The 21,039-nt window shown below is 50.9% G+C and overlaps 7 protein-coding genes across 7 annotated transcripts, besides 3 other annotated features; 3 read left to right on the top strand and 4 right to left on the bottom strand.

The window, feature by feature from the left end:
* Positions 1 to 366: 366 nt before the first annotated feature.
* ACLA_043260 (glycosyl hydrolase family 43 protein) lies at positions 367 to 2,237 on the top strand (the record flags this gene model as incomplete). The annotated part of the gene is made up of 10 exons (XM_001275033.1): positions 367 to 435; positions 488 to 548; positions 612 to 703; positions 756 to 967; positions 1,022 to 1,109; positions 1,156 to 1,300; positions 1,410 to 1,545; positions 1,597 to 1,687; positions 1,737 to 2,145; positions 2,200 to 2,237. 10 exons carry the CDS (start codon positions 367 to 369, stop codon positions 2,235 to 2,237), a joined length of 1,341 nt encoding a protein of 446 aa, XP_001275034.1.
* A 180-nt stretch (positions 2,238 to 2,417) lies between these two features.
* On the bottom strand, positions 2,418 to 5,488 carry ACLA_043250 (uncharacterized protein; the record flags this gene model as incomplete). The annotated part of the gene is made up of 5 exons (XM_001275032.1): positions 2,418 to 2,628; positions 2,690 to 3,123; positions 3,186 to 3,382; positions 3,596 to 4,581; positions 4,629 to 5,488. The coding sequence occupies 5 exons, from the start codon at positions 5,486 to 5,488 to the stop codon at positions 2,418 to 2,420; spliced, it is 2,688 nt and encodes an 895-aa protein (XP_001275033.1).
* Positions 5,489 to 6,682: 1,194 nt separating this feature from the next.
* ACLA_043240 (F-box domain protein) lies at positions 6,683 to 8,146 on the top strand (the record flags this gene model as incomplete). Its single annotated transcript, XM_001275031.1, has 1 exon — positions 6,683 to 8,146. One exon carries the CDS (start codon positions 6,683 to 6,685, stop codon positions 8,144 to 8,146), a length of 1,464 nt encoding a protein of 487 aa, XP_001275032.1.
* Positions 8,147 to 8,708: 562 nt separating this feature from the next.
* Positions 8,709 to 10,775, bottom strand: ACLA_043230 (putative C6 transcription factor; the record flags this gene model as incomplete). Its single annotated transcript, XM_001275030.1, has 4 exons — positions 8,709 to 9,086; positions 9,147 to 9,426; positions 9,482 to 9,899; positions 9,959 to 10,775. 4 exons carry the CDS (start codon positions 10,773 to 10,775, stop codon positions 8,709 to 8,711), a joined length of 1,893 nt encoding a protein of 630 aa, XP_001275031.1.
* Positions 10,776 to 11,807: 1,032 nt separating this feature from the next.
* ACLA_043220 (ankyrin repeat domain-containing protein) lies at positions 11,808 to 12,626 on the top strand (the record flags this gene model as incomplete). Its single annotated transcript, XM_001275029.1, has 1 exon — positions 11,808 to 12,626. The coding sequence occupies one exon, from the start codon at positions 11,808 to 11,810 to the stop codon at positions 12,624 to 12,626; it is 819 nt and encodes a 272-aa protein (XP_001275030.1).
* A 2,574-nt stretch (positions 12,627 to 15,200) lies between these two features.
* Positions 15,201 to 15,233: a microsatellite.
* Positions 15,202 to 15,233: a microsatellite.
* A 263-nt stretch (positions 15,234 to 15,496) lies between these two features.
* ACLA_043210 (putative MFS transporter) lies at positions 15,497 to 17,276 on the bottom strand (the record flags this gene model as incomplete). Its single annotated transcript, XM_001275028.1, has 6 exons — positions 15,497 to 15,686; positions 15,744 to 15,962; positions 16,013 to 16,409; positions 16,468 to 16,638; positions 16,699 to 17,036; positions 17,107 to 17,276. The coding sequence occupies 6 exons, from the start codon at positions 17,274 to 17,276 to the stop codon at positions 15,497 to 15,499; spliced, it is 1,485 nt and encodes a 494-aa protein (XP_001275029.1).
* A 570-nt stretch (positions 17,277 to 17,846) lies between these two features.
* On the bottom strand, positions 17,847 to 19,782 carry ACLA_043200 (sulfatase family protein; the record flags this gene model as incomplete). Its single annotated transcript, XM_001275027.1, has 4 exons — positions 17,847 to 18,313; positions 18,378 to 19,349; positions 19,415 to 19,439; positions 19,492 to 19,782. 4 exons carry the CDS (start codon positions 19,780 to 19,782, stop codon positions 17,847 to 17,849), a joined length of 1,755 nt encoding a protein of 584 aa, XP_001275028.1.
* Positions 18,336 to 18,362: a microsatellite.
* Positions 19,783 to 21,039: the final 1,257 nt, after the last annotated feature.

Here is a 21,039-nt window from a genome sequence, read left to right as displayed (position 1 = left end):
TCAAACAGTGTCTGCCTCCTATCAAGCTGAAACATGATATGGCCCGTCAAGTCACACTAAGAGTTCTCCAACACTGCTACGTCGGACTACTTCTCGGGTGGAAATATATCGGCTTTATTGCTACTGCCGGAGATCGTCGAGTCTAAGCTCCAATCTTGTGCCAATAGCCGACGCTGATGAAGGAGTTCTTGTTTCTCTTAAACGACTTGCAGCAGATGCTTGTTCCGGCACAATGTCCGTCTTCAAACAGGGATTTCGTTGCAAACCCCGCCCCTTTTTTCTTATAAATAAACCGAAGCTGCTGAACATCTGCAACATCTGAAGTTCTTTGGTATTTATCGCGTGGTTGTGACCCCAAGGACCAAGATGTTGCTCATCAACCGCCTGATCTCAATTCTGGCATTGGCTCAAGCCACTGTTGCTTCGTTGCAAATAGTTTGCATCTCCATCTTTCAAATTGTGGATATAATCTCTCTGACACCGATAGGTCCCCGGAGCGACTTGGACTGCCGATGGTACAAATCAGCATATCCAGGCACATGGCGGAGGTATCACGCTTCCTCCCAGAAACATAGAGGCGACTCATTTCTAATCCTACGCTGTCTATTAAGGAATCATCGAGGTCGATTCCACCTACTACTGGATTGGCGAGAACAAGCTCGACGGCAGTGCATTTCAGTCTATCAATTGTTACTCCAGCACAGTATGTACCCGGCCATTCTCTACCCAATCAATCCAATGATTGATTCGCACAGAACTTGGTGGAATGGACCTTTGTCAGCGAGCTCCTGTCGCGACAAGGCAGTGGAGACCTTGGACCGAACCGGGTTGTTGAACGGCCCAAGGTCATCTACAACGAGGCGACCTCCACGTATGTGATGTGGATGCATATCGACGACAGCTCCTACAAGGAGGCCAAAACTGGCGTGGCGACCTCGTTCAGCGTCTGTGGGCAATATAATTATCTGTGAGGATTGTGCTGTACTGTACCTTGCAGTGATTATCCTGACCCGATTATAAGAGGGTCATTCCGACCTTTGGGCCAGCAATCGCGCGACATAGGCTTGTTCAAGGATGACGATAGCTCGGCGTATCTGCTCACGGAAGATGTAAGCTGAGACAAATCTCGCCTGAATTAAGCTTACCTCTCTGCAGCGCCCCAATGGATTGAGGATTAACAGACTGACCGATGATTACACGAATCTGGACTCGACCATCTATCTCTTTCCAGAGCATATCGAAGCCCCAGCGATGTACAAGCAGGACGGGGTATACTTTCTATTTGGATCTCAATTAACCGGTAACCCACCCCCTTTCAATGTCCGCTAACAAGGCTAAAATCCTACAGGATGGTGTACGTGCTCAATCTTGACGTTCTAAAAAGCTATTTCTGACAACCACTATCATAGCAACCAACGACAACAAATACACCACCGCTACAGATCTCCAGGGCACTTGGAGCTCCTGGGCCAATTTTGCCCCTTCTGGAACCCACACATACGACTCCCAGACTAACTTCATCTTCGGAGTCGGGAACTCCGTAGTGTAACAATTCCTCCCCATCCGCATTGTCCTCCTACCATCTAACTGTGTTAGGTACATGGGTGACCGCTGGAAATCATCCAACCTCATGGCATCGACCTACATCTGGCTTCCCTTGACTATCCAGGGAACACAAGCCAGCCTGGTAAGCATGCCCCATTTCTTCCAGATAGATTGTATACTAACCCCACCAGCAAAACCCAGGTTCCTGGATCCTCCCTCTCGACGGAACCTGGTCCGCCGGCGGCGCAACAACAACCATCGAAGCCGAATCCTCCAACAATATCCTCTCCAACGGCGCCAAAACCGTCTCTTGCAGCGGTTGTTCCGGCCGCAAGTCTGTCGGTTGGATCGGGGGTTCAGGCAATGGAACACTGAAGATCAGAGGTGTAGCCGGTGCGTCGAGCATGACCACCATCCGTGTGCAGTTCGAGAACGGCGATTCCGCCCAGCGGTATGTGACGGTGAGTGTCAACGGGGAGTCGCAGATTCTGGCATTCTTGCCCTCGCAGGATGGGAATACCCCTGCGTCTTCTGCTTTGCATGTTCGGTTGCAAGTTGGGAGTAACACGATTACTTTCAGTGGGTATCAAGGGCAATATGGTGGGTGGTCTCTTCCTTCTGATAGATCTGCCGGAGTGACTGACGTGGTGATAGGTCCGGATATTGATCGGCTCGTAGTGCCAAATTCGTAAGTATGTATATAGAAGACAAAAGATGAATACATTGACTAAAATAAAATAAAAGCAAAAGTATGGTATCTCTCTGGAAATGAAAACCCAGGGTATGAGGATCGTAGCCCGTATAAGCATATCCTACACTTACGAAGTGTATCCCCTTCCAATGTGTACTGGCCTAGCAAGACAGCGGTGGCATCAATTGCAAGGAAAGTTCTTACTCTGCACGTGCCTGTTGAAGTACGCATCCAGATTATGGAGTAGCTCATCCAATCCACAGACTGGGATAGTATTGACCCCAGGAGCAGTGATGTTCTGGTCGTAGATAGCCGATAGTGCTGCTGTGTCTGCCGCTTTTGCGAAACCACCACCGTTCTTCTTTCTATTTTGCATATAGCCATTGACAGATCTATGCAACAAGCAAGATGCAGTTAGTATGCCGAAATCGCAGCAAGGGCTCAGTGACTCACGCTTGGACGATCTGATCAAAGGTAATAGGCCAGGCTTTGGAACCCAGGGACGAGGTTCCCGGCAGGATGGTAAACCGCCCGATACCGCATAGGTTATGGGGGCAGATTGGACTCTTCTGACAGCCCACGCCATACCACATCTGATTTTGATAGCAAACTCCTGTCTTGGCCGCGACAGCCGGCTCCAACCACTCGGAAAGATCTGAGGAAGACTTCTCACCGCACATATGGCCAGAGTTGATGATCACGGGGATGACCGGGCTGGGCGATTTTTGCCAGGCCAGAGGAATTAGGGAAGCGAGGAATGCATTTAGGATTGGGCCGTTCATGAGCGAATTCAGACTCGGGGGGACCCAGTTGGGTTCTAGGAGTTGTCCACCCGTGATGATGGAGTGCAATGTCGAGATGGATGAGCCATTGAAGAGATATTCGTCCTGGGGTAGCAGATCAGCTATACGCGGTTTCCACGGACTCTCAATAATCCAGGGATACCCACAATTGTAGTAAGACTGCCGAAGGCGGATTTCATCATGCCCCCAACGTTTTGGCCAAGGATGTTCTCTTCGACAGCGCCGGAGGCCACTGCCTGGAAACTCCCGGCAAAGTGGCTGCTGCTCATCCCAACCAGCTCAGTTACCACCGCCTTTGCTTCAAAAACACCATTTTTGATGGTTGAGAAAAGCTCCGATAGGACTGGCGTGGTTGTAGAAGGCCTATATGGTTGGTCAGTGTATGGTCATACAGTTAAGCAGTAAGGTAAGAGACTCACCCCTCCCAATTGTCCGAGTGAGCTCCCTATCAATGCCCCGGCAGGGGATTTGGCATTGGCACACGTGAAGGTGGATTGACAATCTGCATATCCGAATCAGTCAAAAGCTCAACGAATAAATCATAGGGCAGACGTACGGTTATCACTAGCAAGGTCAGCGCAGTCCATGTCACCAGGTAGTCCGAAATAGTTCGCAATACTCCAAATGAAGTTCTCCTGCGGCTTGGATGTGGAGGTCTTGTGGGAGTTATAGTTGTTGATGGCAGACGTCCAAGCGCCTTCACAGTCTGCTGCTGCCCATTGTGAGGCAGCTGGAGCCAAGGAATTGCAAGCCGTAGCTGACAATGCGGCCCTCTGAGAAGAAGAGTAGGAAGACGCAATAGATGCAACAGTCGAGACAGCTTTGGTGGTGCCTGCACATGTTGGCTTAGAATTGACGGCATAATTGTGATAGGTAGAAGTAGCACATGAAACAACGACGCCATCAGGCCTTGTGGTGTAGAACGGACCATGGGAGGCACCAACGGTAGCCGTTGGCTTGGTGGTGTACCCGCAGATATTGAAGCCAGTTTGAGTGCCGGAGGGAGTGAGGAAAGAATAAGTGCCATCCATGCCACTACATTTACACCCGGATGGTGCGTTGTTATCTGGATCCGAGAATGTGTTGCACGTAACTTCGGGTTTTGCGGTGGAGATGGTTTTTGTCGTGGGAGCATTCAAGGCGCAGGCTGATGCCACTGCACGTCGTGCGTTTCGCCCGCCAGGTGCGTTCTCGTACTTCCTGTGAAGGTCCTGGATGGTTGAGTCTATCTCGGCCATGAAGCCCTCAATACCCACGGTGGCTGTCTCCCCGAGATTGCGGAACTCGAACAAAGGGACAGAGCGTTGGGAGCCGTACATCCTCTCCATTCTAGACCCGAGGCCTCCGATGGAACCGTCGATACTTTTGTCGAATTTCGAGAGCAAGTCTGGAGAGGGAGACAAGGCGCCAATACCTTGGATCCAGGATTTGACGCTCATAGTGGCATGGGGATGACGTGCAACGTTGGTATAAGCCAGATCGCCAAATTTGTTGTTGGAAATGATCTTGGACCCTTGTTTAGAGCAGTACTTCTCATCGAACCTGGAGACGTCGTTAGTCGAGCATGCAAGGAGGGTTGGCGTACGTACATGACCTCGCGTGTCCCATTTGCTTTGGAGCATGCTAGGAAATTGAAGAGACTGAAAAGGTCGCCCGGGATCTTCGACTTCACTTGTTTGAAAAGGGTATTGAAGTCGGTGCGAGGCATGAAGGTTGTACGCAACTTAGGGCTCTCGTCCGGCTTCAGAGGGTCGCTTGCGGCTTTCGCATAGGATAAAACCAAGGAGCAGAATGCGAGTACATCGTCGGTAACCTTGCTCGGATCAATACCATTGGGGTTTCCCTCAAAATATTTCGGCATGACAAGAATCAGATAGTTCTTGCCATACATATAGTCTTTGGCGAGGACGGGCGGGTCTTCTGTCTGAAACTGCAATTTCATCAGGCTATAGACTGCCTCTAGGGGCATAGGCGCAGTGATCTGTGGCATCCACAACGTGTTCAGCCCACTGTCTCTCTTACCGGGCGACCCGATCGTCCAGGGATTGCATTTGTTGTCCTCGATGCCAACAGTAGCTCTTACTGGAGCTTTCCATGGCGCCCAGTTTAGCTGGCCAGATGTCAACAATGAAGATACACCGGTATTGGTTGCTTGGCCACTCACAAAATCATCTGCTATTGCTTTCCCTGCTCTGGCAGCGTCCCCACTGCCGACTTTGATCGCTTCGCCGTTCAGAATATACTCTCCTTTGACTTTCCCAGGGCCATCCCCCGTGTCTGCCGTCAGGACCCAATTTGGTCCTCTGCGACCTGCAAGAACTTTTTTCTTCGCCGCATTGGTGTCATCCAAATTGCATTTGTAGTTTTCAAAATAGAAGAAGGGGCTCTCAAACTCAGCTCCTATGCCTGCAGTGCCGTCGTTGGTGGGCCCATCGAGGTATTCCACCATGTCCTGGACATCTTGAAGGCATGGATCTGCGCGCCCCTGTATTGGCACAACGACAGCCGTGGCTGTCCATATAATTGGGAGAATGTACAAGAGAAGATGCATTGAGGACGAGTCTACTGAGATGAAAACAATTGATGCTAGATAGTGATGGTACTGGATAGAAATTGAGAACTGTGCTGCTTGCTGCTTTCCCCCCATCATCGAACGGAGATTCTCAAGATTTTATACACATCTTCAACACCATCCAGAAAGCAGTAGATGGCCTCAAGAGCCCAAATGGCCCTCGAAGCCCCCAATTGTTGGTTGATTGCGCTGATATGGTAGTATTACTGAAACAACAACGCCCTGAGCATGGAAAGACTCCTGGAAGAAGTTGATAATCCACATGATGCTCTCTCCTGCATACATCACCAAAATGAAAGGTGTCGCGCTCTCTTTCCTCTTGGGACCCAACTATCGACTGTGGAGGCGGCCACACGATGTCTTGAACGAGGGCTTGTGTATGTATACGCTTTGCTGCTGTTAATTTGTTGCTTCATATGATAGAGATATCTGGGGGCCAGGTTTCGGATTCCACCGCAGATGGGGGTTAGGATATCAGGTCACTGATTGCACAGGTCCACAGCGCTCAGATTATATATCCATAGCCCCCAGAGTATAGGTTGACGCTAAGGGTGCTGCAGCAGTCTGCGGTCATTGTTTCATACTCTACTCTACAGGGATTCATCCATGTATGTCATTTGAGAAGCAATCATCGTACCCCTGAGAAGAACGCCGATATGGGGCCACAAGGAAGAAAAGTATTTCGTATAACACATATGAGCTTATACGGTTTTTCTCTCTCTTTTTTTTAATCCATTGGTCTTCCAGCTGCATGAATTGAGTGGACTATGCTAAGCTCGATGCCGGCAGGGGCGGGAGCTTAGGGTCTTAGCATGTCAAGCAAGGAGACACTAACCCTCAACTGTTGGCTTCATGCAGCTTCTCAGTGGTAGTCAAATAGTGACAGAAGTAGCGCCGTCGAATAGTGCCCTCCTCCCACTCTATTGATCCTTTGTTCCTGTTGATATGGAAGGGGCTAAGATAAATACCTCATCACTTTATAGACCGGCATGTCTCCATTTGTTCTTTAAACACATACCACTTCCCAATCCCGACAAGTGACATTTATTCCCTCATCTCTCAAACACAACCATGGCACTGATGCGTCTGCCAAATGAGCTTCTTGAGAAAATCATCCTACACTCCATTCCTGATGCGTTCGAGGGTCTGGCATTGACTTGTAAACTTCTGTACGAGCTCTGCACCCCGTTCATCGCGCACCACAATGAGATCCGCTTCTATTATCAGCGTTTCAAATATTTTAAAATGAAAGGGCTATGGCAGAGCCACCTTTACTACATACGCGAGCCTTACGCGTGCTGCTCTGCATACAATCTGCTCGCACGCATTGGTGCTGAGCCACGTATCGCTCGCTACATGCGAGAGGCAGACTGCAATCTCGACAGCCAAAGAGCACCGCGGATGGATTTTACTTGGTATGAGAACGACCACCGGCCTGAAGCTGTGGCTCAGTTGATGGCCAGCTCCCTCTACCTGAAAGAAGCAGGGCTCGATTGGAAGGAATATTATGCCGCCATGGAAAAGGAATTCGACGAATTCGACGCCTCGATCTACTCGCAACACGCCGCGGCGTTTCTTCTGACGCTCCTGCCCAATGTCAAGCGCCTCAAGCTTCCTGCATCCTGGCAGCCCGTTGCCAGAACTGATAAGCTCGTCGAGACCATCATCCGAAGAGCTAGACAGGCTCATCTACTTCGCAATGCACCCAGCATCGCCGGAGTCACCAGACTAGAGGCCGAGGGCAGATACGAACCCACAGGCCGATTCTCCCTCGATTTGCTGGCTCCGTTTCTGGTTCTGCCGCATCTCCGGTCGTTCTACAGCCCCCGCGGTGTATGCATGGCCGACGGTGACGAACGCCTGGTGTCCAGATACATGCGTGATGGTTTGAAATCCACCCTCGAAACAGTTCATTTTTGGCGGGCCAATATCAGCAGCAGGGCCATTGGCGAGCTTCTAAAGCACACACCACACCTCAAGACATTATGCTACTCGCGCTGGACGAGGGCCACCGATGAACCGCAAGACTGGGATCTTTGCCAATTTATCAGGACAATTCAACAGACAGTGGGGTCACACCTCGTAGAGCTATGCGTCAATTACCGTCCGTTCCAGGGCTCAATTCTGCCAGGCAAGGTGTCCATGCGTGGCTTTCCGCAGCTGCGGCAGCTAGAGCTTCCTCTGGCAGTCGCAACGTGCAACCAGCTGGCTGCTGCTGGAGAGGAACACGGAGAAGGCTATGTCGAGTCGCTACTTGGAGATATTGTGCCTGCATCTGTGTCTTGTCTTTCGTTGGAAGGCTGCGAAACGGATGATGAGCAACCGGCGCTCGATTCTCTATTCCGGAACTTCGCCGCGAGGAAGGAGGCTGAGGTGCCGGCACTCCGAGAGGTTTACATAGTTGAACCGTACAGGAAGCAGTCGGCATACGGTAGACAGTATGCCAAAATCGCCGCCGAGGTTGAAAAGTCAGGCGTGACTTTTTCTTATTTCCGGATCAATAATCAATGGGGAGGAGATAGGGAAGAGGAGTGATCATGTCCAGTTCCTTGTCTGAGATGTAGGTTGGTTTTGGATTATGAACGTACTAGCGGGATAAAGAAGGATCTTTCTCCATTCAAAGACATACCGAATGGCTTGACTACGACAGGTGTTCATCCTGCCCCCAGCCTGGGATTCTATACTCTTATAGATATAGATGCACTTCCTCTTGAGATGTGGTAGCCCAACGGCACCGATATCTAACTTCCAATGAGCCATGGATTGGTCACAAAGCAGCCCTTTTATTATACAAAGCTCAGGCTAGGGGATGCTATTGACTACCAACCCAGCAGGGATTGTATAAGGCCTTCTACTATCAGTGAGGCTGTACCTCAACCTTATGAAGTAAGTCGAGCATAGCGGTTGATATCATAGCCTGATAAGGGGAACCCATAAACCCTCCCGATCTTTTATTCTTCCATTGCTCCGGGGAAACTGCGCAACCTATGAGCTTGGATGGTATGATTTACGATGAGTTACATTGCCGCTGCTGGTACGGAACTTGTCAAGCTGAAGGTTGTCACATCCATACTCCCATTTCTCCGCATTTTCGCCGTCAAGGACTGCTCATCAAATCCATCTTCGATCCCTCGGCCCACTTCACAAAACTCGTCCCATCCTCTAGCAAGATTCCCTCCCCATTCAACCAGTCCGCCGCTACCGCATCTGTGGGAAGAGCAGAGGGCAGCGGCGGCGGATGAGTCGACAAGATGTGATTCAGGATATGCCCCAGGACACGCCGTGCCTGCTGACAGATGTGGTAGTTTCCTTCATGCGGTTGAACCAGATACTGAAGATACGAGGTGAAGACACTCAGATTTTGGATGGTCTCGGGGCGTCGAGACGTCGAGAGCGAGGTTTGTGGAGACGCATTGGTTTGGCATAGGAGTTCGATGGCTAGGACGCCAGCAGCGGGGATGCCAAAGAAACATGCCTGTGCCTTGGTAAGATTCATGGGGGAATTGATAGGGCGCTAGGGGGAAATCAGCCTCACGTTCCAGCCTATCTTGCACATGCCAGCTCCCGATGCCAACTCCTTCCCGATGAGCTCCAGGACTGTGCTTAGTATCCTCTGGGCCACGGTAATCAGGACATCAGGGCCATTCTGCGACCGCTTCACAAGGAGCAGATTGAGAAGAAAGTCGTTGTAGAGAAAGTCTAGATAGAGCGGGATGAGTAGGCTGTCACTGTTGTCGGAGCTGGCACGACCGGGGTACCAGCGGAGGAAACTGGGCAGTTCGTCCCAGTTTCTGCGGGAATTCTCAGATACTTGCCTTTTAAATATCAGTGAGTGAAGCTCAGGTATCTTGGTCGAGTTGCGATACTCACTTGGCTTTCTGGGGAAGGTCGTCGACATATCGACTCAGCGATAACTCGAGTATCTGCTCTCTGATCGAGCCAATCAGAAGCGCCACGCGCATCCATTGCGCCTTGTGGATGACTCCGGCAGTGTTCCAGCCGTTTGCGTCTAGTCTGCTGAGGGCAATGTCGCGAGTGTGCGGATCGGCTAGGATTTCGTCGTATCCCAGATCCAGGGGCAGTTGTACATCGCAGTATCGCCAGCTGATTTGGGGTGGCCGTCCCACAAAAGTGGCGAGATGCTTATCCATACTGTAGGCGCCGGTCATAAGACGTTTGTGAAGCTGCTCCAGGAAGAAGGGCATGCGTGTGTGGTGTTTGGCATAGTGGAGGCTGAGACTGAATGTGACAGTGGACAATTGAGCCAGTTTCCGCCATGGCCGATAGTCTGTTGGTGTTAGTATAAAAAGTGGCATGGTCAATGAGTAGAAGAGTTCACAGGCATACCATTGTTACCATAAACGAGAGTCAGTAGATGGGTATGCTGATAAAGAAGCCAACCCAGTGGATTATGAACCACTCCCGAGTCGTCGCAGAATTGAAGACAGGCATCACTGGCCGTAGCAGCAAGTATCCCCAGTGACCGTTGATCAGCTGGTACAGTACCTCCGATCTGAGATACCGACTTCCAATCTCTCTCCAGCATTGCGCCTTGTCCCACGACAGCGAATACCAAGCCAATTCCCTCCCATCGGCCGGCAACTAACCGGATATACTCATCAGGGGATGTCGACGGGTCGAAATGTATCGGATCGGATCGCTCGTTGAATATCTTCCGAGACCATCCCATCAAGTTCTCAAAGTATCGCTGCTTCGCATCCTGACCCTCTATGGCCCACGGTCGATGCGCGTCCTTCAAAGCCGTAAACAGCATACGAACGAGCTGATAGCCAACGACACATCCCTCCGGTGACATATCCCACAGATTCTCAGACACATTCTCATACAGCGACAGGTTCTCAAATAAAGTCAGCAATAACCGCGCCCCCAGCTGGACCTGCTTGGGACTGGGAACCGCGCAATCGTATTCCACCATAGTTAGTGGCGCACCAATCCCATTCGCAGAACCACCCTCCTCGCTAAACGGGCCAGAGTAGCTCGTCAGTCCCAGAGATTCCGAAAATGGGCTTAGCAAAGTCTTCCTGTCCCCGTCCACCATAAACGGCCCGGATACACCATTGTCGGAGCCAACTGCCGTCTGCGGGGGAGAAACTGGCTCGGAATACCAGCTGCGACTTTTAGACGAGGTCCCATAAACACACATATCGGATTTTCCTCGACGAAGACAGCGTTTGCACACAGGCGTGGAATGATCGCAGTGGAGTTTGGAACTGCGGCATGGCTCGCAGGATGCCTGCAGGCCATTGCGCCGCGGAGAAAACATCGGGAAAAGTGATGGGTTGGAGTGAGTTGGCAGTGGCAGATGTTGGGGGATTTAAGTAGAGGTGCTGTACTCCCAACTCGACGATATGCATGGTATCCCTGCCGTCTCTGCAGCTCTAGTTTGGACCTGTTTACAAGATGAGCAAGGAGGCACCGTGACAAAGGTCCAGACGTAGGCTTGTTGCTAGGTTTGTAGTCGATCCAGATTGACCATGTGGCATTTGTAGGGCATTTCGAGTCCCTAGTTGATACTGCTGGCATTTTTTCGAGTACAATTCTTGTTGATTAGAACGTTGGGAAAGCGGGTTGATGCCCTAAAAAAAACCTCCGTAGTGCCCTCATGCAGTGTTACCTGCAGGTCAGATATTCAACAAACCCCCATTGATTGATTGGCTAAGAGTGGTGTAGAACTGCAAGGGCAACTGGATAAACGGATCCTGGATGTTGGCATACCGTAGGACGGTGCTAGTTTCTCTAGTCTTCCTCAGATATGATACATGAAAGGCTCGAAAGTGACATATATCCTCTCGTTGTGCAAGACATCGATGGACAAGCAGAACACTCAGTACGCAAGAAAAGTGATATGGCCTTTTTTTATCTATTTATTTATATAACTGAGCATCGCTAGGACACCCCATATGTAATACTTGATTCGAAAATAAATCATGTAGGCTCACGTCGACTCCTATTCCCTTCTCTAGGCAGGCAGCCAATAGGTCAAATTGAAATGAGTATAACCAATTTTATACTAGCTGTCGTTCAGAATATCGCATGACTCACATGGCCTAGATATTCTAGCTCCCTCATCCGAATGAACATGCCGACTAAATAACTTGATGGCTATAAAATTCCCCCAGAACAAACTAGCTTCCAAACATAACACATCTCCGGAGTGCTTCAGAAACCACCAGCTATGTGGCCATTACCAACGGAACTCATTCTTTCCATTCTAGACTACCTTGGCCCAGACGAGCTGCTGAAATGTCTCATCACATCCCCACCGCTCTTTGCACTACTATCGTCTCGACATCTTGAGAAGCGCGATAAGAAAGGCCGCACCATGTTACACCTAGCTGTGCCCGAAAATCACCCTGAATTACTACGCGTCCTCCTTTGCCATCAAGCCATTGACCCCAACGTAAAGGATAATTACGAGTACACGCTATTACTATCGGCTATCGCCTACTCAAGGGTTGAATCCGTCCAACTCTTGCTCGACCATGGTGGCGTGGATATCAATGTGAGGACCTCATACGGGACCACACCGCTATACCATGCCCTTGTTTGGGGAAAAAACGAACTGCTGGAGGTCTTGCTCAGACAAGAACGGCTCGATGTAAATGCAAGAGGCGAAGGTGGCCGGACGGCGCTTTCTCTGGCAATGTCCGGGGGTGATTACGTCAATCTCAATATGAACAATATTGCATTGCTACTGGAGAGAGAGGATCTCTGTGCCGACTTACCAGACCAGAACGGTCGGACACCTCTCTCATGGGCTGCCGAGTATGGAGAGCTAGAGGCTGTGAAGTTACTGCTGCAGCGAGAGGATGTTGATGCAAGCTCTGTGGATCACGATGGACTTACGCCGCTGCAGCATGCCGCAGGGGATGTCGATTCGGGGTATGCCGATGACGAGCTATTCATAGCCCTGATGGATAGGACGGGTGTGACAGAGGTTACTCGATATTTTGATGGTCATGCTCAAAGTTGGCGGCCTCTCTCTCCTACCTAGTGGTTAATCTGCGATGAGATGTTCCCTCTGGCATCTCTCTGCTTGTTGGCCTACATGCAATACTGTGTTGTCATATCTGGATCTCACCTACAGGTGTCGCTTTGGGTAGTCGGCCCCTGTACTCCATCACTGTCTATTGTACCATACGATCGGCATCAAAGTGCCAAATCTTGTACAAACGGTCCTTGATCCCCTCGAAGCAGGTTTCAGCTGCGGTCCACCATCTTGAATCAGCCCACTCATGCTGGTGATACAAGTCGCACGCCCGCCTGCTGCTGTTGACAAGCTATTGGGTCCTAGGACGCCGCATCGAGTCGAGAGCCTCAAATTCGGATCGTAAGAGTCCTTTTGTGCTGTTGAAATACACCTTGTCTGGTGCTCTAGGAAAGGTTAATATGCCAGACTGATCTCAAGATGCCGCAGTGCCGCAAAAGTCAAATAGATGTCAGGTATCAATTTGATGTTACAGAGCCGAAGCCTGGTGGATCAATCTCATTTTGCGGCGGGCTTCCAGACCGGTATACGCAGTAGTTGGTACCTGGTGGAAAGTACATACTGTTCTGGTCTGGGGGGACTCTGAGCGACCATTTTGTTCCATATAAAATACAGCCGATAGAATAACTTCCACTTTGGTCTCGCTGTGCGTGGAAATCATCAGTGGGTATCATGGAGAAAGTGCATGGACGGGTAAGCCTCGAGAACAGTCTCGAAACGACCAAATCTGAGATTGTGGAAGAGTCCCATGCGTATATTGTATAGTGTCAGCTACAGGCTGAAATTAAACTGCCACCATAATGAGCAGAGGACAGGTAGTGCCCGGAGTGGAGGAAGAGGCTCACCACTCCCATACCAGCTGAAATCATTCTAGCTTTACAACTGATTAGTGACAGCAAGGATTGGCCCAGTGTCAGTAGTCGGTAGTCAGTAGTCACTCATCCAACCACAGCCTAAAGGATTCAATTATCCTTCTAGGAATAGCCTCCAGAGTTTGATATAAGAGGTTAGCATTAGCATCGGCAAGTAAAAGGGAGAAAGTAAAGGAGGAAGAGAAGAACTAATAGTAGCAACGATATTCTTATCCTAGGGACCGCATGAGCATTTAGATCATATTATATTAAAATAGCATTGCATCATCATACAAGTGCAGTCAGGAATACTGACAGACACAGGCTCAAGCAGATCCCAAATAGCCTCAGACCAGTAGGGTGGCTGTTATCATCACTATCCTTCATTAATAGGGCTCTCACCACTACGGTCTCTACAGCTTCAGGAGATTAGCCATTATTTTCCCCTGCATGTATAGTCTCCATGTAGTCAGACCTCCTGAGGATGAGATAGATAAACCATGAGAGATAGAGCCAAAGGGCTATTTGTGAAGGTAGATAAGTACGAGATGCCGAGGGGATAAATGCCATTTTCTATGCTTTCAATCCCCGCCACTCGGACGGTTTTAATTCTCTTCTCTTTCCTTTGGACCTATATTGTTGTTTTCTGTTTGACCTATGTATTGCTGACTGCGGACATAATAAGCCTGGTGGTGACCAGGCTTATTTCCCTAATTAGATGATATGTTTTGTGAAGCCGATTTTCTAATCCAACAGCTAGCTGGACCATTACTACTCCTGTACATGCCATTGCCGTGAGTAGCTGCCTGGAACACTACTTAGAACTTTAGTCAAGATAAAGGTAAAGGCAATGTGTCTCATATTCTCTGGTGGACCAAGGAATTGACTCATTACAATCCCTGCCAGCCGCTGGGGTCAAGCACTATGTATGGACTGTAAAGTATCATGTATAGGTGGAGTACTCTGTAGTAATACTATATTTGCCTCCAAATAGCAGAGAATGAAGCCTTGCATTATCATGAACTGTAACTATCTACTTTCTAAGCCAACCCGCAAGAATGGGTCAATTTCAGGTATCAGCGCCCAATGTGGACCTCCGCCATCCATGGTTTGATACTCTCAATAAGCAGGAGCGTCTACCTTAGGCTTCTGTAGCTCTATCAAGGGCAGGCTGGGTTATCATCCTAATTGTGGTTTTGACATGCAGCAAACAAATAATTTTTTTTTTCCGTCTGTAGTTCCCATCATGTGAGCATTACCGGTGAGATCCATGAAGCCTTCCTGGCTCAACATAGTCCAGAGCTCGATATCTCGCGCATCTACACACGCACCATAATGTCTCCATCCAATAGGATCTCGGAGAATCAAGCAAGTGCCCATCATATTCACCAAAGCCAATGGCGGAGCGTGCCTCGGCTGGCGCGGTGCCGATCCCCTCACTTCCTGGGTTGCGGACGAAAAGGGCGACGAAGATACTGTATACTCCGTCCGAGGATGAGACTTCTCCCTGATATATGTATGGACGTCTTGCTGGGCTGAGGTTCGGGGTCCCTGGGAGGAGCGAACCGCTCAGGCTGCGCGGTCTTAGCTATCCTAAAACGCACAATGGGTCAAAGGGGCGAGCTGGTGTGATAACGTTTGGTTGTTTACTAGGGACCCGAGTCTCTGACCAGCCCGACCATGCGTCACAGTCGGCCCACTGGGACCCTGAAGGAACAATAAAGCACCGTGATGATGATGATGATGATGATGATGATGATGAAATAAAGGCAGGCGGGGAGGATTCCTCGACCTGGTCGGTGCTCGAGTCTCTACTTCACCAGGTTGTGCGCAAGAATGGCGACGAATGCTCCGCAGAGAAAAGGAGGTGTGGGCGACTTTGGCTTCATTCTAAGTTGTAGTACATCTATAAGCATTACAGCATCAACCTCGGTTTGGATTAGGCTTCAAAAAGTAGGTAAATGGCAAAACTACCACGATGGCCAACGACTTCATTTCCAACAGTGAAAGGGTGTAATAGACAAATCAACACTCCGACTTCCTCGCCTTCTTCCTCCGGAACATATACTGCAACCCCAGAACCACCGTCTGCACCCAGGAGGCCGCAGCCAAAGCACAAATCGCCGTCAAGGCATTGCGATACCGTGGTGCATCTGATGTCCGGAAGATCTGCGAGCCGGAAATCCCCGCACAGTTGGCAGCCATCACGATTAACCTGTTGTTTTGTTAGACAACGCTAGATCGAGTTCGGCAGGAATGGAAAGATACGTACGCCATGGAGATGCTCCGCTCTTGCGGCGTTGTGCAGTACACCGACAGCCAGCCGATGTTGAGGACGTGCATGCTGCAGTATGCGACGTTAGCGATCGTCAGGACGGTGTATCTGTGCCACCGGTCTGACGTGAATGGCGTGACGCGGAGACAGGTGTAGGAGATCACGTTCCAGGTGATGGAGAGAAGAACGAAGGGGCCGCGGTGGCCGGTGCGATCACTAATCTGTTAGCTTGTTGTTGGCTCGGGGTGCTACGGGGCAAGACTCACGCAAAGTACGAGAGGATCAACGTCCACAGCATACTGGCGTAGATGGGCACGGACGCCAGCGCATTGGCCCGGACTGCCCCGAAACCAAACGACTTGATCAAGCTGGGCGTGTACTGCGTCAAGCCCGAGAAGCCGGACATGGCGACAAGCGTGATGAAGAAGTGCTGCAGAATGCGCGGCTGGCGGACCGTCTTCCAGATATCGGAGCCGGTGATCTTGACATGCCCGTTCGCCTTTCGCGGATCATCCAACAAGACCCGGTTCACAATGATGTGGGACTCGCGAGGCGTGAAGTAGCTCCAGCGGCCTCCACTGAGAAACGGCTTTCCGTCACCTGCCTTGGAAGGCACGAGCAGTGTGAAGATAACCCCAGCAAGCAGCGTGATAATCCCTTCCACTACAGACCATCAGTATGTGTTTACTTCCCTTCTTGGGGGGAGAGAAAGCTTGCATACCCAAGAAAATCCACCTCCAGCCCTCCAACCCCCCTCTCCCATCCAATTGCAACAACCCAGCGGAGATCAAACTCGCCGTCGCGCCCGCAAACATCTGCCCGAAGAAAAACAGCGTCGTCCGGAAACTCGTCTCGTCCTTTTTATACCACGTCGAGAGATAATACAGCGCTCCTGCGCCAGTCAGCCATCAATCCACTAACCACACACACGACCCAGGGATTAGACACCCACCTGGTATGAACCCTCCCTCCAATAACCCTAACAACAACCGCGTAGCCAAGTACGCAGGGTAAGTCTTGACAAACGCCTGGAACGTCGCCACGAGACCCCACGCAAACAACTGCCCGGAGAGCCATACCTGTGGCCCGATGCGCTGCAGCAGAATATTCGACGGTATCTCGGTGATGACGATGCCTGCGGAGAGAAGCTGGGAGCCGATGTTGATCTGGTTGGTGGTGATGCGCAGGTCCTCGGTGATGGTGGACGTCAGCGCAGCGCTGATGTTACCGCGGTCGACTTGCAGTGCGAAGAAGGCGAGGCCGAGGATGGGAAGGAGAATGAGGTCGATTCTGGGTGGTGTTAGTACGGTGCGGTTCTACTTGGACTTGGCTTGGGGAGGGGAGGCATGGGATGACCGACTTGCGTCGCACGGATGCTTCTTCCTTCTCATCCCAGTCCTTTACGAGCTCTGCGTCTGAGTCGCTGGATGAGAGGGCTGTGTCGTGAATGAGCCCAAGCTCTTTCTCAGCGGCAGCGATGGGAATGTGGATGTCCCCTGCGACGGGGCGAGTTGGCGTTGTCGTCGACATTGTGGAAAACCGCACAAATTGGATTTGTTATCCATGGTCACATAACTGCGACTGCCACCGCACCTTTATATCCTGGCGGAGAGCAAGACACCCGGTGTGTTGCGCGCACCTTGCAAGGCAAAGCTTATCCGGTTGTTGTGTCTTAGAAGTGAGGCCGCAACCACAAAGGCAGGATGGCGCAATCATAGCTTCTTTGACGTCCCCGCTAAGCGAGACAGCAACATCCCAAGCCAAAATGACGAGATTTACGGCCATATTTTGTCCAATTACATCGCTTGTTCTCTTGGTTCGAGTCAGGTTTATCCTGACGTGGTGAAAATTCTTGTCGTGGGTGATCTGGATTGCCGAGCTGACATGCAGATTCTGTGCAGAAGACGCGCAGCGCGGAGGATAATGCAAATGTCAGAAAGCGAATTAATACCATCGGTTTTTCTAATCTAGGGTTCAGGTGTACTAGCCATAACCATACTGTTGCCCTGTCCCACGCTTGAGTATAGCTGTGTGGACATCCCAGGTGTCTACCTCATCTATCACTAGATTTACCAGTCAGAAAGACATCGCGATTGACGATTAAACCCAGGCCTCCCAGCTCAATCCGTCGCGGTAGAAGAGACCCTCCTGGGGCCCCTCGTATTCGGTCAGATAACCGTCGATGCACGCCGAGTACGAGACCTTGGGCTGAGCGTCGTAGAATGCATCGTACCTCTTCTCCAGCGCATCGCGCAGGCTGCTAACGGATCCATCGGGATGGAGCACGTTCCAGGGCCTGATGCAGGTCTCGCCCTTGCAGGACTTCAGGACCAGAACTAACGCGTCCAGGCGGCTGATGATGGCGGTGAGATCCCGGCCGAGCAAAGGCTTGGCCTTCTTGTCGTCCTTCTTGCCCCAAAGGTTGTCCATCTGGTAGGGGGCCTTCTTCATATCATACAGTTCGTGTTCGTTGGTGCACCAGACCGAGTAGTACAAGCTGTAGCCACTACCGACGATACGGGTGGCCTTGTAGCTGTTGTTAGGCTGGACCAAGGATTCATTGGGCCCTATCACATGTTAGATCGTCTGGAAGAGAGAGAAGAAGAAGAAGAAGAATCATTCATGACATACCAACATTACCAAATTCTCCCTCACTGAGCTGGACGCCCCAGTATTCGACTGTGACGTGCTCGTGCACAATGTTGTCCACATCCTTGTTAACAGGCATTGGGGTGCCGTCGAAGTCCTTGCGCAGAGGGACGCCAGCAATCTCCAGGAAGGTGGGGGCCAGGTCAATGTGGGTGGTGACAGTCCTTTCAACCTTGCCCTTGGGAACGCCAGGACCACGCACAAACAAGGGGACGTGGATGTCCTCCTCGTAACCGGTCGTCTTGCCGGGGGGCAGGCGGTGGTTACCAATGTGAAAGCCGTTATCCGCAGTGTAGAAGATGTAAGTGTTGTCGGCGCGGCCGCTCTCCTCAAGCCGACGAACGAGAGAATCGACGAGCTCGTCAACGGACTGTAGGGAGCGCAGGCGCTGGCGGTAGAAGTGGTCCTGGTAGTCGATGACAGTCTGGTTGAGCAGAGGAAGACCGAGGACATAGCTGGCTCCGCTGGCGGTCGTGGGATTGAAATTGGGAGTACGGGGCACCTTGGTATCCTTGAACAGATGCATGTGCTTCTCCAGTGGAACGGGCTCGGTCATCCGGGGGCCATTTACAGCATTAGGGCCAAGGTCAATAGGCTCGATGTTGGTATGAGGTGCGACGGGAGACACGCCAAGGAAGAAGGGCTTGTCACTGCCTAGAGCATCCTCGAGGAAGCCCATGGCCTTCTCGGCAATAACCTCACTGGTGTGGTGACCCGCGTAGCTCTTGGGGGGATCCTGATTACGCTGATAGGTGGAGTTGTGGTAGGAGTATGTGTTGGGATCCAGCAGGAAGTCGGATCCAGTCCAGCCCTTGGGGAAGGGAGAATCGTAGTTGGTCAACCGGTGGCCGTTCATGAGCTTGCCGGTGTAGTAGGTGTTGTACCCAGCATCCTGCAGCCACACGGGAAGCCAGGCCTCGTTCAATCCCTGAGAGACGAACTTGGTATATCCGCCTGCGAAGTTTTAGTTAGCACTTGGCACTTTTTTGCATGGCCAGACATGAGAGAAGCAAGCTTACCGAATGGAGGGTGCACGTCAGTGACCTATTGCCCCACATTAGCAACCGAGCAATCTACAAGGGGAAATTGAGCGTACGTTCGTGTTGTGAGCCTGCTTTCCAGTCCATAGACTGACACGCGAGGGGCAGCACAGAGCAGTCGTCACAAAGTGGTTGGCAAACTCGATACCCTTGTCGCGAATGTGCTTCTGCATCAGTGGCATGTAAGCAACCGAGTTCAGCATCAAGTCCTGATCATCGGTCATGATGAATAGGATATTGGGAGGCTGCTGGGGGTCCTTGGGCGGCTTGCCAGGTCCAGGATGCTGCTCATGAGGCACAGCCTCTACGGCCGCGAGAAGGCCTGAAAGAGTGCTGTGGAGCTTCATGGCGAGGTTCGTTGGAAGAAAAGACGGGGAATAGAAAGAGCGACCAATCTAAGACGTTAGAAGGTGTCTGCTAAAGAGAAAATGCATTTTTTTGCCAGCGGGATGATGCCATATAAATACCGTAGAACCGAGAGCTTCATGAGATGCAGTTCCCCCACCTGCACAATGGAGCCGATGAGGAGGACATCCTCCAGGGCCATCTTGCTCTGCTTTCACATTGGCACTGGAGCAAATCCGCACAGGTGAGCAAGAGACGATGCGATTTCAGAAACTATGATGAGAACAGTACCGATCGGAAGCTGGCCATGGAATAGGCGAGAACCCAGATATCAATAGCAACAAATCCCAGAGATGAAGATTCATGTTGGCTTGGTGTATGACATAGACATTGGAGTGAGAAACTCCGTCATAGAATCAGGGCTCTGGAGGAAGATGAAGAAGCCAAGCCACCATCGAACATGTTGCTTTTTTAGGCCGAATTGGCATCATCTCTAGCCAATGGCTTCCGATACCGACGACGGCCAATGAAATCTAATAGATTGGAGGGATGGCGTCCAAGCTGAGCTAGCTTCGTTAGTGCCCTTTCTTCAGGGTCTGTCCACATTTCGACAAGAAGTGGTTGACTTACCCCGGGTTTTTCCCATTTGCCCAGGCCCTCTCATTATGGCGGACTTGCTTCATCTTGAGTCCTGGCTAGCTGCTAGTCTGCTCGGATATACACCACGGCAATTCTCCTCCACATTGGCAGTCAAAAGTTCTGTTGAGTTACGGAGGACACTTGATTGATCGCCGGGAAAGAGAGTTGCATCATCTCGGTTGACGGATAGTCTCCCTCTACTGTGAGGCTCCAGTAATTGCGTACTTTCATGAAGCCTGCAGAATGAGCTCAACTGTTGAGATTGGGGCCGATCAGGAAGAATTTCACTGCTCGCTATAGTTTACAGGGTCATCCTGGCCGTGATAGAGACTGCGGCAGGTTCCCTGACTTGTCGGTAGCACAGTGTGACGGAGATAGCACCAGCATGTCTTTGCCAGTTGTCTATTGACGTGGAACATGGGGAACTGGACGGGTTTGATATAGCGCAGATCTGGTCCAAGTGAGTCAGCTCGAGCATCCCTATGTATATCTAAGGGTAAGAAACAGTGAGGTGTCTACCTCTGGATCTATCTTGCCACAAGGTCTTGTCCTACACGCATGAACAATTTGCAACCAAATTCATGACTCGCGCTGCGATCTATTGGCCCAAGAATATCCAA

Source organism: Aspergillus clavatus, genomic scaffold (genome assembly GCF_000002715.2).
Source record: "Aspergillus clavatus NRRL 1 1099423829792 genomic scaffold, whole genome shotgun sequence".
In the NCBI taxonomy this organism is placed as follows: domain Eukaryota; kingdom Fungi; phylum Ascomycota; class Eurotiomycetes; order Eurotiales; family Aspergillaceae; genus Aspergillus; species Aspergillus clavatus.
This window is presented reverse-complemented; position numbering and strand designations above follow the sequence as displayed.